The 14,779-nt window shown below is 43.1% G+C and overlaps 1 protein-coding gene across 11 annotated transcripts in view; it reads left to right on the plus strand.

The window, feature by feature from the left end:
• ASTN2 (astrotactin 2) overlaps nucleotides 1-4,849 on the plus strand; it is a 986,627-nt gene extending 981,778 nt beyond the window's left edge. For all 11 annotated transcript variants that reach the window (XM_045372567.2, XM_015436667.3, XM_015436666.3 and 8 more), the window contains one exon: nucleotides 3,998-4,849. In XM_045372567.2, the coding sequence (XP_045228502.2) occupies nucleotides 3,998-4,235 (238 nt within the window). In that variant the 3' untranslated portion in view covers nucleotides 4,236-4,849. The remainder of the gene's footprint in view (nucleotides 1-3,997) is intronic.
• Nucleotides 4,850-14,779: the final 9,930 nt, after the last annotated feature.

Here is a 14,779-nt window from a genome sequence, read left to right on the forward strand (position 1 = left end):
TCCAAATACTACATCATGACTTGGAAGAGTCTGCCTGGTCTGATCCCTGCCAAGCTCACTGGTCTCCCACCTATTCTTTGCACTGGTTATTTCAAACAACTAGTGGTTTATGTTCTCTCCAGTCTAAGTTGGGATGGGCAATTTCCTCTGCCTTCTCATCTACCTGAAAATGCTGTTTCATTATTGAAGATCTAGCTCAGGTGTGATATCCTCTTGAGAGACTACTGTGAGTCTCCAAACTGAGGATTGATGTCCATCTTTTATATTCCCAGAACAGCATGCTTAGTGTTCCTCAGCCTAGTGCTCTGCCCCCGAATTAGAGGCTGTTAATATTTCTGTCTGCCTGTCTCTTGTCACTGACTTATAAAGATACCCAAGGCTTAAACTAGTTAATATCAGTCACAGGGCCTGGTACACAAAATACACCTAATGATATATAATAATGATGATGGCCATGAGAGTGATGGTGGTGGTAGTAATGATAATGGTGATGATACTTTCTAGCATGCATCAGGTGCTACTTTGTGCCAAGTAATTTTCTAAGAGTTTGACATGTACTGACTTAACCTTCCCTATAACTTTATGAGGTGAGCCATCTGCTGTTCCCTTTGCATAGATGAGCAAACCAAGAAAAGAAGCTTTTTTTACCAGTATAGAGAAAAATCAAACCAACACCTGTAAGTACAACAATGGGAAACAGTTAACACCTCACTGTGCACTCCACTTGGTTACTTTTTTTTTTTTTTTTTTATAGAGTTTTGCTCTTGTTGCCCAGGCTGGAGTGCAATGGTATGATCTCGGCTCACTGCAACCTCCGCCTCTTGGGTTCAAGCAATTCTCCAGCTTCAGCTTCCCGAGTAGCTGGGATTACAGGCATATACCACAAGACCCAGCTAATTTTTGTATTTTTAGTAGAGACAGGATTTTACCATGTTGGCCAGGCTGGTATCAAACTCCTGACCTTAGGTGATCCACCCACGTCATCCTCCCAAAGTTTTGGGATTACAGGCATGAGCCACCACTCCCAGCCTCCACTTGGTTTAATTCTGTTTTGCCTCCTTCCACTCAGTTCTCCTCAAACAACCAGAAGTATTTTTAAACAATTCAGCTCCAAACCTGTTACTTTGCTTCTTGAAATATTTCGATAAGTCTCCCACTTACTCTCAAGACAATAATCATAGTTAACATTTATTGACAGTTTATTATATGTTTGTTAATTTTTTATTTTAAAAATAACACTTTGGTAGATACAGTTATTATTTTCATTTTGTGGGTAAGGTAAGAAAACTGTGGGACAAGTGGTAAAGCAGTTCACTCAGTATCGCACAGAGTGAGTGGCTGAGCTGGGATTTGAACCTGAGCAGTCGGTGTTCTGGAGCCTGTGGATGTATCATTACTCCATACAACCACTGTCCTAGCTGCTAGGCTCCAGCAGCCTGACTCTGGCTCCTTCCAGTTTTCCCTGTGTCCCTACTTGTATACTGTATTGCAGCCATAGATTCTCAGAACATCTATGCATCTCTTATCTTTGTACTTTTACCTTTACTTTTTTTTTTTTTTTTTTTTTTTGAGGTGGAGTTTTGCTCTTGTTGCCCAGGCTGGAGTAGAGTGGCACAATCTTTGTTCACTGTAACCTCCGCCTTATGGTTTCAAACAATTCTCCTGCCTCAGCCTCCTGAGTAGCTGGGATTACAGGTGCCCACCACCATGCCCAGCTAATTTTTGTATTTTTAGTAGAGACAGAGTTTCACCATGTTGGCCAGGCTGCTGTCAAACTTCTGACCTTGTGATCCACCCGCCTTGGCCTCCTAAAGTGCTGGGATTACAGGCGTGAGCCACCGTGCCCAGCCGCCTTTTACTCTTCTTTATCTAACTCCTATTCCTTTAGGAGACTGAACACATGTTTCACACATAATAGGAAGTCTTCTTGGACATCCTTGATCCTACTTAAGTACCTTCCTCTGTTTTCACACAGCTCTCGTGACTTCTTTTATAATTGCTTTTGTCACTCGTATTATCATCTCCATTTGTCCATCTTTTCTACCAGAAGTTCTGCCACATAATAAATGCTCAGTAAATCAGCAAGAAATGACTTTATCTCCTTCAACTTCACAACAGTTTCATTTTTCAAATGAAGAAATAGATTTAGAGATGTTAAGTAAATGTCCCCAGGACACAGAATTATTAAAGAATGAAGCAAGAACTCAAGTGAGAAGGGATGGAAAAGAAACTCCTCAGGCTCCTCTTGGGGGGGCACTTGCCCAAGGGGAAAGAGGACTGTGGCTTGAGTGTGATTATGAAGTGATGAATTCTTGGCACCTCAGAAAATATTCCACCCAAGTGGTGAACTATACAAAGAGGACTTTTTGAAAGGCACCTCATAAATTGTGCCCACAAAATGTACACACATAAGCCCGGTCCTTTTTCAGCTGCTATGCAGGTGCCTAACACAGTCTCCCATTTGTGGGGTCTGTTGTTGTAAAACTCCTTCCCTCCTGTGGTATCAGAGGGGCATGGAGAGGACAGCAGGAGAGAGAACTTCTCATGTAGCCTCCCAGGGTGCCTGGGCATCTTGAAGATGCTGGAACATAGAGAAAAGTGGTTTCCACATGGAGACAAGACAGCTTTGCACTGAAGCTGACTTGTAATGTGACCTGGGATAAAGACATTCTGTTCCTTCTCTAAGCCTCAGTTTCCACATTTTTAATGAAAGTGGGTCAGACTAGGTCAGTGGTTCTCAACTTGGGTGATATTACCCCCAGAGTATATTTGGCAATGACTAAAGACAGTTTCACTGGGGCAAGGGTGCTATTGAAAATTCTTCAATGTCTAAAGAATTTTGACAATTCACGACTGGGGCAAGGGTACTATTGGTGGTAGGTGGAGCCCTGGGATGCTGCTAAATGTCCTATAGGATTGTTGCCACACACACAAAAAAAAAATCTAGCCCAGAATGTCGATAGTGCCACCTTTGAAAAACCCTGGACTAGGTGATTGCAACAATCCTTCCTGGCTTTATTTGTCTATGCAGCCATCAGATTTCTCCCAGCAGCACCCTATAGGGCTCTAGATAAGTTCTTAAGGTTATCCTCCATAGTACAGAATGATTCTTGGTAAGGCTAGTCTTTAGCGTAACCTTGATCCTGAGGGCTCATTCCAGCAATCCTTTATAAGAGTAGCTATCATTTATTAGAAGCTTACTCTGAGCTCTATATCAGGCATTAGGCATTTCTCATACTCAACTTGAGAATAAGACCATCATCATTTTTTTAAAGATGGAAAAAAATGAGACACAGAAAAGTTCTGATTTGGGGACATATATATATTTGATGAAAGGGAATCACAAAGGGCAAGATTTCAAAGTTTCCAGACTGGGAGAAAAGAGTGTGAAAGAGTTCATGAAATGAGAACACAGACAGTTAGAAAGGGACTGTGGGTGGTCAGGCCTAGATTTAGATTATTTCCAACTCCAGTGGCCAACTTGATGTTTGCCTTGGTCAAGTAGTGTCACTATTCTGAGCCTTGCTTGAGCTCCTCACCCATTAAAAGGGGGTAGACAATACATTCAGGATAGTTATAAAGGCTAAATAAAAAATTTAAAATATATGTAAAGTGCATACCCAGTGTCTAGCATATGGTGTCAATAACTTTTAGTTGTTCTTGTTGCTTTTTAATCATTATAATAATATCTATTTGATCAGAGTCCAAGGCTGGTCACTTTCAAACTCCTAGGGCTCCCATATCCTAGAAGTAAAAATATTAGGTTAAAGGCTATGACTCTTGTTCATTTTTTTTTAACACATTGCACAATTGAAGAAGACAGGTTCTGGGGTAATTTTTGAGTGAGTGTTTGAAGTTCCACACTCCGATCCGGAATAGATAGGAAATGGTTGGGAGAAGAATTTCTTATTTGTTTGTTGACATTTACTCACTACCTCAAAGGCCTAACTCTTGATCTGAGCTTCTTTAATCATGGCTGTCTCATCCTACCTTTCAGGAAGGCCCATCTGATTCTACGGCGGCTGGAGAGGGTGAGTAGCCACTGCTCCAGCCTCCTGCGGAGTGCCTACATCCAGAGCCGTGTGGAAACGGTGCCCTATCTTTTCTGCCGCAGCGAGGAGGTCCGGCCTGCAGGCATGGTGTGGTACAGCATCCTCAAGGACACCAAAATCACGTGTGAGGAGAAGATGGTGTCAATGGCCCGGAACACGTACGGGGAGTCCAAGGGCCGGTGAGGGAGGGTATTGCCCTCCGTGAGCACAGAGACTCTCCATGGGAGGGGGAGCAGTATTCTCCTGGATCCTGGGGCCTGGGTGGGCTGGGGGACAGCTGAGGATGGGCCTAGCAGATGAAACTTGCCAGCAAGGCCAAAGCAAATGGTTTCTCCTGTGGATAGTGGACAGAGACCTTTGAATTATTCATTTTTCTCTATCTTTTATTTTTTCAAAGATATTATTTGACTCTATCAAAAGTCTCTCCTTTTTAAACCTTTTCTTATGGATGGCTGTCAATCCTGAGGCAGAAGTTTTCAGGTGGAGACCAAGCGGCCTTTGCTCTTCTTCCTCCTTCCTGCCACACTCTGCTTTCTTCCTGCCATGGACCCCTGGAGGAGACCTATGGAGGGACAGTTTTGACCTGACCCCTAGAGGACACAGTTTTGACCTCTTCAGCACCAGGAAGGAAGCTCTGAGGATGGTTGCAGTGAGGAAGCATGGGTCTTTAAGGACTTCTCTCTCTTTTTTGCTGGACATTATTGAGTTTGTGGGACCCTGCCTCTTCCTGCTACCTGTGAGTCTGCCCAGAGTCCCCTGCAGGCCTGTCCATGCATTAAAAATTCCTATTGTCTCTCTTTCTGCTTGGGTAGTATTTCTTACCAAAGGAATGTTCTTGAGAGACCTCTGTTTATTCACTTATTGAGTATCTACACTGTGCCAGTCACAGAGCATATGCAACTAAAGACAGAGAAGCTTCCTTCCCTCAGGGACCTTATGGCCCAGTGGAAATTATAGAGAAGGAGTCTGATCATTTCAAGCTGTGCTAGAGGAAGAATGGAGGTTCTCTGCATTCACTGGTGGAGCATGAGACACACTGGAGGGCTCCTGAAATGCTTCCTTGAAAAAGTGATACCTAAACCCAAAGGATGAGGAGAAATAAGCCAGACAGAGAGGTGAAAAAGAAGGGATTTGCTTGCCAGGCACGGTGGATCGTGTCTGTAATCCCAGCGCTTTGGGAGGCCAGGGCAGGTCGATCACTTGAGGCCAGGAGTTTGAGACCAGCCTGGCCAATATGGCAAAACCCCATCTCTACTAAAAATACAAAAAATAAAAAATAGCATGGTGGCATGAGCCTATAATCAATCCCAGCTACTTGGAAGGCCGAGGCACGAGACTTGCTTGAACCTGGGAGGTGGAGGTTGCAGTGAACCGACATGGTGCCACTGGACTCCAGCCTAGTTGACAACTTAAAAAAAAAAAAAAAAAAAAAAAAAAAGATGGGATTTGCTCCAGCAAGAGGGGATATGAACAAAAGCCCAGAGACAAGAGAGAGTACACCTCTTTCAAGGACTGAAAACTTTCCTTAAGAGTAGGGATCAAAGTAACAAGTGTCAAAAGGTGAGGCTGGGAGCTTGGCAAGGTGAGGCTGGGACCTTGGCAAGGCATTGGAAGCTTTGGAAAAGAAGCTTGACACTGTTTTGGAGCATCCATGACTATTTATATAACTAAAATAGTCAACTTGCTCTTTAAGAAAATCATTCTCACTACAGGGTGAAGAATGGATTGGAGAAGGCCCTAAAGAGAGGGGTACCATTGTCATTTTCCATGAAGGAGGTGATGGTAGCTTAGGGGGAGACATTCCAACATTAGAATCTCCCTTTATGTATCTATTTTTGAAACAGCTTTATTGAGGTGTAATTGAAATCTCCTTTTAAATGATAATTGCGCTGCTTCCGGTATACCCTTCCCTGGGAGGGTAATGAGTACAAAGAGGTGTTATAAATTCTTAACACCTTTGTATTAGCTCAAATAGGCTACCTAGCTTGAGCAGATGGGATGTAGGTCAGGTATATCATAATGCAAAGATGACACCTGTGAAGAGAAGAGAGTATAGCACTGTGGGGTTTCACAAGAGGAAAAGATACTGATTATCAATAAAAGATAAGCCATTCCAAATATGCCTATCCTCATTTGTATAGTGGTGAGTAAAAAAGAAAAAACAATGGCTACTTCACTTCTCAATTTGGCGAATGTTGATGAGATTGACAATCCCCTTCCCGATAACCTACATACTGAGGACATTTTTGCCCCCAGGACTCAGATTCATATGGGGAAATAGGTAACACAAAAGCAAACAAGGCAGAAAGGGATTCTTCCAACCTTGGTGCCTGGGAAGCTTCTCAGCCTCTCACAGTCTAAGCTCTAAGGCACTTTTTCAGGAAGTTTACTATTATTGGGTTTATGTTTCTCTAAGTATACAGGTGGAGCTTCTAAATGCCTCTTGTGTATACCACTTCCTGGGTATACATGGGCCTTCAGAGAGCTATCAGTTTGCTGGGCCTGGGTCCCAGGTTTTCGGAGAGCTATCCAGTTGCTGTAGCTTTCCATTGTCTTGACCCAACCTGAAGAACAATTTAGCTCAACGGTTGCAGAAAATTACGACACTCAGTGTGCTGGTGTGGTGGTCTGAGCCTTATTTAGCTTGAGTCTGACAACACTGCTGTTCACCAGCTATTGCCCTTAAGGGAGGAACTTGACCTCAGGTTTCTTATCAACAAAGTGGAGTCAATGCTGGTCCCACCTCAAGGGGTTGTTTCCCAGCTTGAATGATAAAGGAGTTAATATGCATCCAATGCAGTATATAGTGTTTTTGTTTATTTTTTTCTTTTTTCTCCTGACAGAGACAATATGCATAATACTATGAATCTTGGGCAGATATCTAGGAAAATCTGGGTGGGAAAGGCCTAGATCATTCTGATTAAAAGAAAGAATTAATGATTAACAGCTCTGTCAGCTATGTGAATTGTAACTAGTGTCAAAAACCTAACTCAAAGAGAAGTGGTCACCATGGTGGAATTTAATGCAATAACAAGACCCCCAAAGAGAAGTGTGTGGTTAAAAAAAAGAAACATTCTTGACGCGTAAATGAAGCTGGGAGGTATGGTGCCCTGGCATCTGCATGACCAGATTGATCCATACGCTGCCATGGAACTTGCCAGGGAAGCTCATGTCACAATATGCTGGCAAGGATGAGACTTCTTGTGTAGTCTTCACCGCCATATAAAGAAGTTGTGAACACACAAAGGTGTGTGTTAGGGGTGCATAGGAAATCACCCCTAAATGACCTCATCCTTCTGGATGGTAAAGAAATATCTTCTCTCAGCAGACTTTGTGATAAAGTGTGCCCTACAGACAAATGCTGGTAACTACCATTTAAGGAATCCTCATCATACGGATGGCTCTACATACTTATCTCATTTAACCATGGGCAAAACAGTCATGTGCTGTTGTGGTGATCATTTTACAATTCAAGAAACTCAGGTTTAGGCAGACTGAATAACCTGCCCCAAATCCTGTAGATAGTAAGTGATGGTATTGAGATACTGAGATCTAAACTTGAGCAGACTAAGTAATTCCAAATGATGGGCACTATGTAAGCACGCTACCTGCTAGGGCTACTAAGTGCAGTACCTCCCTTCTCCATCTTAAGTCAAAAACTAAGTCTAACTTCCAACCAATACCTGAGTACTGATTTCCAGGTTTGGGGTACTAACATGAACAGGATCTAGCTCCTGCCCTTAAGGAACTCCCAGAATTTAGCTAACTAAATACAGTGTGATAAAATCAGACACTCTGGAGTCAAGCCAATCTGGGTTTAAATATTGGCTGTGCAATTTACAGTGAGGCAGGGCTAACCCTTAAGAGAAATTTAGGAGGCAAACTCAACAAATATTGCTAACTAATAAGCTCAGGTTAGCTGGCATTTACTTAACCTCTCTAAGCCTTACTTTTCTCATCTGTGAAAGGGATAAATATACTACTTCAAAGACTGTTCGGAAGATTAAATTAGATGATGTATATAAAGCCATTGGGTACTTGAAAACAAAAGTTCTTAATAAATAGTTATTATAGTGACTTTTTTTTAAGAGACAGGATCCCACTCTGTCACCCTAGCTAGAGTGCAGTGCAGTGGTACTAACACAGTTCGTTGCAGCCTCAATCTCCCAGACTCAAGCAATCCTCCCACCTTAGTCCCCCAAGTAGCTGAGACTACAGACGCACACCACCACACCCAGCTAATTTTTGTAATTTTTTTGTATTGTAATTTTTCTTTATCCTGCTCAACCTTGTCTCGAACTCCTGAACTCAGGCAATTCTCCCAACTCGGCCTCCCAAAGTGCTGGGATTATAGGCATGAGCCACTGTGCCAGTCCTAAAATGACTTCTTTACATGAGAAAGGGTGGGTGCAATGGACTCTGCCATTGGAAGGCAAGTCATCATCAGGAAAACCTTCATAGTCAAGGGTTTATAAGAGTTCAGTAAGTAGAGTAGGAGAAAAAGGGCATGAGGGACAGAGAGACAAGCATATTGATGAAAAAGTGTGCCATATTTGAGGGATGGTGAACAAGTGGTGTGGTCAGAGAGATGGGGGATGTGTTTGGAGAAGCTGTCAGAGCCAGACCACATTGACCATTTGAAGGCACTGGACTGAAAGTAGAGGTGTGACATGGGCATATAAGCATTTTCAAAAGCCCCTTCGGGGTGCAAAGTAGGACAGTGGGGAGGAGAGAGTGAGCGGCAAGGAGACTAGATAGGAGACTATAGGTATTGTTTAGGAGGAAGATGAGGAAGCTTGAGCTAGGGCCATTGCAGTGATGAGGCTGGATCTGAGAGGTGTCAAGGAAGTTGACTCAGTAGGATTCGCTAACCAAAGCCTGATGACTTGGGTTTTATCTTTCCCCACTGCTGACTGAGTGTTACACTGGGCAGAACTAGCTGGGGCATGAAGTGAATGATGAATCACATGGGTTCAACGGACAGTGTGCATGGATGAGGCATGATTTACATCATGCAGAAACAGTCATTGGGACATCAGAGAGCTGAGAATATAATTTAGCTTTATGTGAAAACCATTCATGGCCCTGAGTGTAATTATGCACAAATGTGCTATGACTTTCAAATGCAGGTGTGGGAACCATAGCAAAGGGCTTACGTAAGTAGTGTAGAATTTTGTGGAAGTGTAAAATACTGGACTTATAGAAATAGTGCTGAGTTCTCTCCTTCTCCTCCTTTCCCTCCTCTTCCTCCTCATCTTCACTATCCTCATCCTCATCACCATCATCATTTAATTCATTGCTTACCATAAGACATTCTTTACATAAATATCATTTCATATACTTCTAACAACTCCGTGATGTATAAATTATCATTTTTTTCAAAGATATGAGAAATGAATCTGAAGGAATTTAAGAAACTTTCTGGTCTCAGGCTGCTAGTATGTGGCAGAACCAGATTTCAATCCAGATCTCACTGGACTCCAGAATTTTAACTACTATACTCTGTTGTCTCCTCAGGTAGAGACCTCTGGTCTAGTCTTGCTCCTGAATTACAGCTGCTATGTGACCTTGAGCAAGCCGTTCACCTCTGTGGGCCCTGGGTTCTCCATGTACCCCCACTACACTAGGGGAGATCTATGTGTCACAGATGTGAAAGATTATATCAGATGATGACTCAGGTACAAAGAGCACTTTTAATCTCTCTTTTATCTTCGCTACCTCCCTTTGAGATTGACAACAGCAGGATGACTGTCTCTGGCCAGTCTAGAGAGGGTCACAGTCTCAACCAGGTTGCCGCAGAGCAAGGAGACCTGGAGTTCCCTAACACTCAGCTTCTTCTGCAACACCACATTCCCAGACAACTCTACTGCCCCAGAGTCAACCTGAGTCTCTGTCCTGGCCACACAAACCATGGGATGCTGATGGTTCAGTAGCCCTGGGCAGGTGACAGCCTGTTCATGCCTTGGTTTATCTCTCTGCTACTTAAAGGAAATAGTCCTCCATAAGGTTTTTCTCAGGATTAAATGGGTCAGTTTACATTAGATACTTACAACAGCACCTGGCATGTGACAGGCAGTTTACACATGTTGATTGTTGTCATTTGTGAACTCAACTCCCCACTCTCCAGACACACAAAAGTCTCAAAAATGCCTTTTGCTCATCCCCTCTCATCACTTGCAGGTGGGAGTGGAGTTCCAGCGTGGGCAGATCCGCCCTAAATGTCATACACTGGCTTCCTGAGGCCTTCTGCCTTCTCCCAGAAGAGTTGATAACTCTTCTCCGAGGTCTCACAGTGGGGACTCCCTACTTTCATTTTAGCCCTTTCCTCACTCAATGTCATTCTTCTCCAAAGGACTATGAGCAACACAAGGGCATGGTCTGGTTAGAATTCCTTCTGAACCCTGGAGCCTTGCCCTGGACCTAGCCCATAGCTAGCACCCATTGAATTTGAGCCTGATCCCTCGAATGAGGAAATCCTGAAGGAAGATCCCCCAGCAGCACTGTGAATGTCCAGGATCCCTCAAGAACAGTGGTCCTTCCAATTTGCACTGTCAATGCAGCCTACAAGGGGCCTGGAGAGAAGGCCACAGCCAAACAAAACCCAAGGGCTTTGTGTGGGGGTATGCTTTTTAATTGGCCTCTGCCCATAAAACTGCCAGACCCTGAAATGCGTTCACTGTCTGTCTCCCTTTGGAAACTTTGCTCCAAGTGTTTGTACATGTTATAGCCAAAGCCAAGCTGTTCTGTTTTCCTGTTTTACAAGAGTTGGCAGCAGGGGAGTGCAAGGGGCTACAGGTGTGCTCTGCTGGACAGGGAGGCATGTATGCCTCTGTGTGTATGTGTGTGTGTGTTTGTGTGTGTGTGTGTGTGTGTGTGTGTGTGTGTGTGAGAAAGGGAAACTGGGGAGGTTGTCAGTTTAGATAGTCACAAGCACCCCAAATGGGTAATTCAGAATTCAGATTCTGGACCCAGCCCTGACACTAACAGGCTGCTGGACTCTAGTTTCTCCCTAGTCTTGCCCTCAGGGTCTCTTCATAAACAGGTTAGCCAGACAAGAAATTTACTGAAGAATCCTTCAGCTTTACTAATTGTTTTTTCAATCTCTTAGGGCCTGCAACTGGAAAAGAAGAGGGTAAACAATTCTGTGTATTTGTAGAGGAGGAGGATGTTTACAGAGCAAACTCCTGGAGCAGACGTGTTACTTATTCTAGGAAAATTGCTCTGACCATAGCCCCAAATTCAGGACAGGAGTTCCGCCTTTCAGTTCTCATAATCCCCACATATCTGTGACGTTGCTACTTAACCCATTGGGTTTTAATTATGCCTTTAGATATTTGTTTTCCCCTAATATATCTGAGCTCCTGGATAGAGCCGTGTTTTATGTCTCCAGGGCCCATAGGTTAAATCATACATTAGATACTAAAGAAATGTGTGCTCATACTGCTCCATGCAGTTTCAAAGTCATTTTTACTTAAGTCTTCTGGAATGGGGCTCATGATCTACCCTTTGTAGTTGAGGAAATAGAGGTTGATATATGAGTTTGTGTTCATGCAGGATCTTTAAGCCTGAGTAGACCGTGGGCTTCTTTCTTCTGAGTCCCAGACCAATTCATTTTGGAGTCTACCAGAACGTTCATTCATGAATTTGCTAAGGAGCCACTGAAGGACTAAAGAGATGGTGGGTATAGGAACTAGAAAAGTCTAATCAAACGTAAGGCCTTAGCGCTCTCCTCCTTGGTCAGAGAGGCTGATCTCTTGGGGATTCGGATTAGAAGGACAAATTTCAGTAACGACCAGAGCAGCAATTGCCCTTTGTTGAACACTCCATGGCCAGGGTCTGTGCTAAGCATGTTGGTTGAAGTATCTCATTTAGTTGTCAGACATACACCATATTGTAGCTGTCAACACTCCCATTTTACAGAACAAGTATTGAGGCTCAGGGAATTTAGGTGATTTACCTGGAGCCATGCCATTAGGAAGAAGCCAGGGTGCAGTTCTTGCCTAAAACATGGTCACTCTACAACATTCTCATAACTCCTCCAGAGGCCAGTGCTCCCATTTTATAAATATGGAGACTGAGGGCCAGAAATGAAAAAGTACCCATTCAAGATCATAAAGGTGCCAGAACCAAGAGTAGAGTGTTTTTTGGTTTTATTTCCAATGCATTCCTGACCCCATGGTAACCCCAGGTCCATCTGCTTTTCTGACCTCTGGGCAAGTAGAGAATAATAGGGGGAAAACTTTACCTCTTCTCAGAAATCAAGGCAAATGCCAAGTGGGTTAGCCTCCCCAGGCAGTTCTGTAGCACAAATACCAGCCTATTTGCTGCAGTTCACTAGGTTTTATGATCAGGGATGACGTAGTTTCTTCACTCACTTGCAATCTATTCAACTCCACAGTCAACGAACAGCCTTCCTGGGGCAGAACAAGAGGCAAGTCTTAGAGGAGCTGTCTGCAAAGATCATCAAGGCTGGCCTTTTTTTTTTTTATCAGAAAATAAAAGCATGACTCATTGACTGTGTAGCCCTAGGCAAATTTCTTTCCTTCTTTGGATCTTGATCTTCCATGCAATATAATTTGGGGAACTGGGTTCAAATATCCAGATGACTTGGGAGCTTGGGGAAAAATACAGATTCCTGGGCCACATTCGTTGAGATTCCAATTATGTCTTGGGACTCTGTGTTTTTGCAACTTTCCCAGGATGGCTTTGATACATGCCATATTTGGGAATCACAAACATGGATGATTCCCAAGAGCCTTTCCAACCAGAGCACACAGAGTCTGTCCATTTACATGGAAGATGCACCAAGGCCCAGTCCCCATCTTCAGATGTTGCAATAGTAAGTATGCAGCTGAAGGAATGCACCCCTTTGTTGGAGTTCAAGAGAATAGAGTTAAGACAAAAGATTTGCTTAGGGAGTGTTCATATAAAGGGCTGCTTTTTGGGGAGGGGAGGATAATATGATGAGCTTTCTATCACTAGAGAGTTACAGGTTGAGAGGCAACCAAGATGAGATGCAGGTCCCTGTTACAGGGAACAAAACACCTTCATAAGGAATTGTTAAGGGAGGGAGAAATTCTGAAGAATAAATATTAATCTCTGGAGTCAGACAAATTGAGTTCAACTCTCAGCCTCCTCAAACATAGAAACTTAGCAGACTTGGAGCTCCATTTATTCCCCCCCCCCCCACCAAAAAAAAAAAAGGAATCACCAGATGTGTCTACCTCACTCAGACCTTGTAAGGAAGACACTATAAATAAATCAGAAAGGGCCTGGCATAGAATGTGACACACAGTAAGTGCTGCATAAAGGTTTGTGGTTTGCTTTGCTTTTTCTTTTCTTTTCTTTTCTTTTCTTTTCTTTTCTTTTTTTTTCTCTTATTCATTCCTTTGGCATCACTATTAGTTCCCACAAAACCTAAATCTAAATTTAGGGAGAAAGAACTTCTCACTCAACCTTATTTTCTGTTTCATAAGACGCTGGGGGTTACACTGAAAACAAAATCAACAAACAAAAACAGAACAGAGGATGACTATTGGGCCGCAGAGGTTTCTGTGGTTGGCTGAGGACATGGTACATTGGATGTGGATGAGAATTTTCTGCCCCTGTTTCTTTTGAGTTTCCAAGTGAAACTTCCAATTGGGAATGAGCCAAGTTCAGAACCCACTCAGCACATCTGTAATTGGGTTAATGGTATTTGGACTTGTTTAATCTATTCACCTGATGTCAGGTGGATGTCACATTCATAGAACTTCTCTTTATGCTGAGCTAAAATAACACAATATTTTCATGCAGCAGTGACACAGGCAACAGTGGCACTGGGTTCCATAGCCTCCTGCCTTATCACATTCACACCACAGTGCAGAATGGAGTTTAAGCATTGTCATGCTCTGCCCTATTCATACCCTGTTCATAAGACCTTTTTGTCTTATGCTCTATACCTAAGCTGCTTCAAGTTCCCTGCCCATCCCTTGTTTTTTCAGACCTCCATATCTTTACCCATTCTGCTTCCATAGGTATGTATATTCTTGCCAGCTTTTTTCCTTCTGCCTAACTCTTGCTTTAGTGGACAGTAGCAATTTCTCTATTGGCTCCTCAGAAACAGTTATTTCTTCTGATCAATGCCTGATTCTTTTTGGAAGAAAGGAGTAGAGAACCACCTCAGCTTCACTGGGTATGATCTTGGTGGAACTTAAATCAAAGTGTTATGTTCTTCCATCGCAGGCTACCCAAGCATAAGACCTGCATGTGGCCAACTAGATTCTTACTCCCAACACTCTGAACTTTGAGCAGAGTGATACAAGAAAGGAACAACTGGAACGTCTTGAACTGTAGAGCCTGGATTAGATTTTTTTATCTGTTTTTGCTGCTAAGACCCTGGAATGATCTGGCTTCTTCAAGTCTCTTTCTCCAGCCTTCCCTCACAGGTTGAAACCTATGAACCAAGCCCTCTCAAACATTTGTAGTAATTTTCCTTTGGGCCAAACTACAGCTGCCTCTTGCAGCCTATGAACTATGACATATATATTCAACCATGATCTAATACTGTTTTCTTTGGGAAGCCTTCCTTGAACCCTCAGAGGTGGAGCTCATTTAATCATTCATGACATCCCTATGGAGGACCTAATATATACTTGATTCTGTACTGGGTTCAGGTAATATGAAGTCTTGGTACCTGCCCTCTCCTCTGAAATTCCCAAGCACCAGTCCTAACTTAGCATGTTGGA

Source organism: Macaca fascicularis, chromosome 15 (genome assembly GCF_037993035.2).
Source record: "Macaca fascicularis isolate 582-1 chromosome 15, T2T-MFA8v1.1".
Classification (NCBI taxonomy): domain Eukaryota; kingdom Metazoa; phylum Chordata; class Mammalia; order Primates; family Cercopithecidae; genus Macaca; species Macaca fascicularis.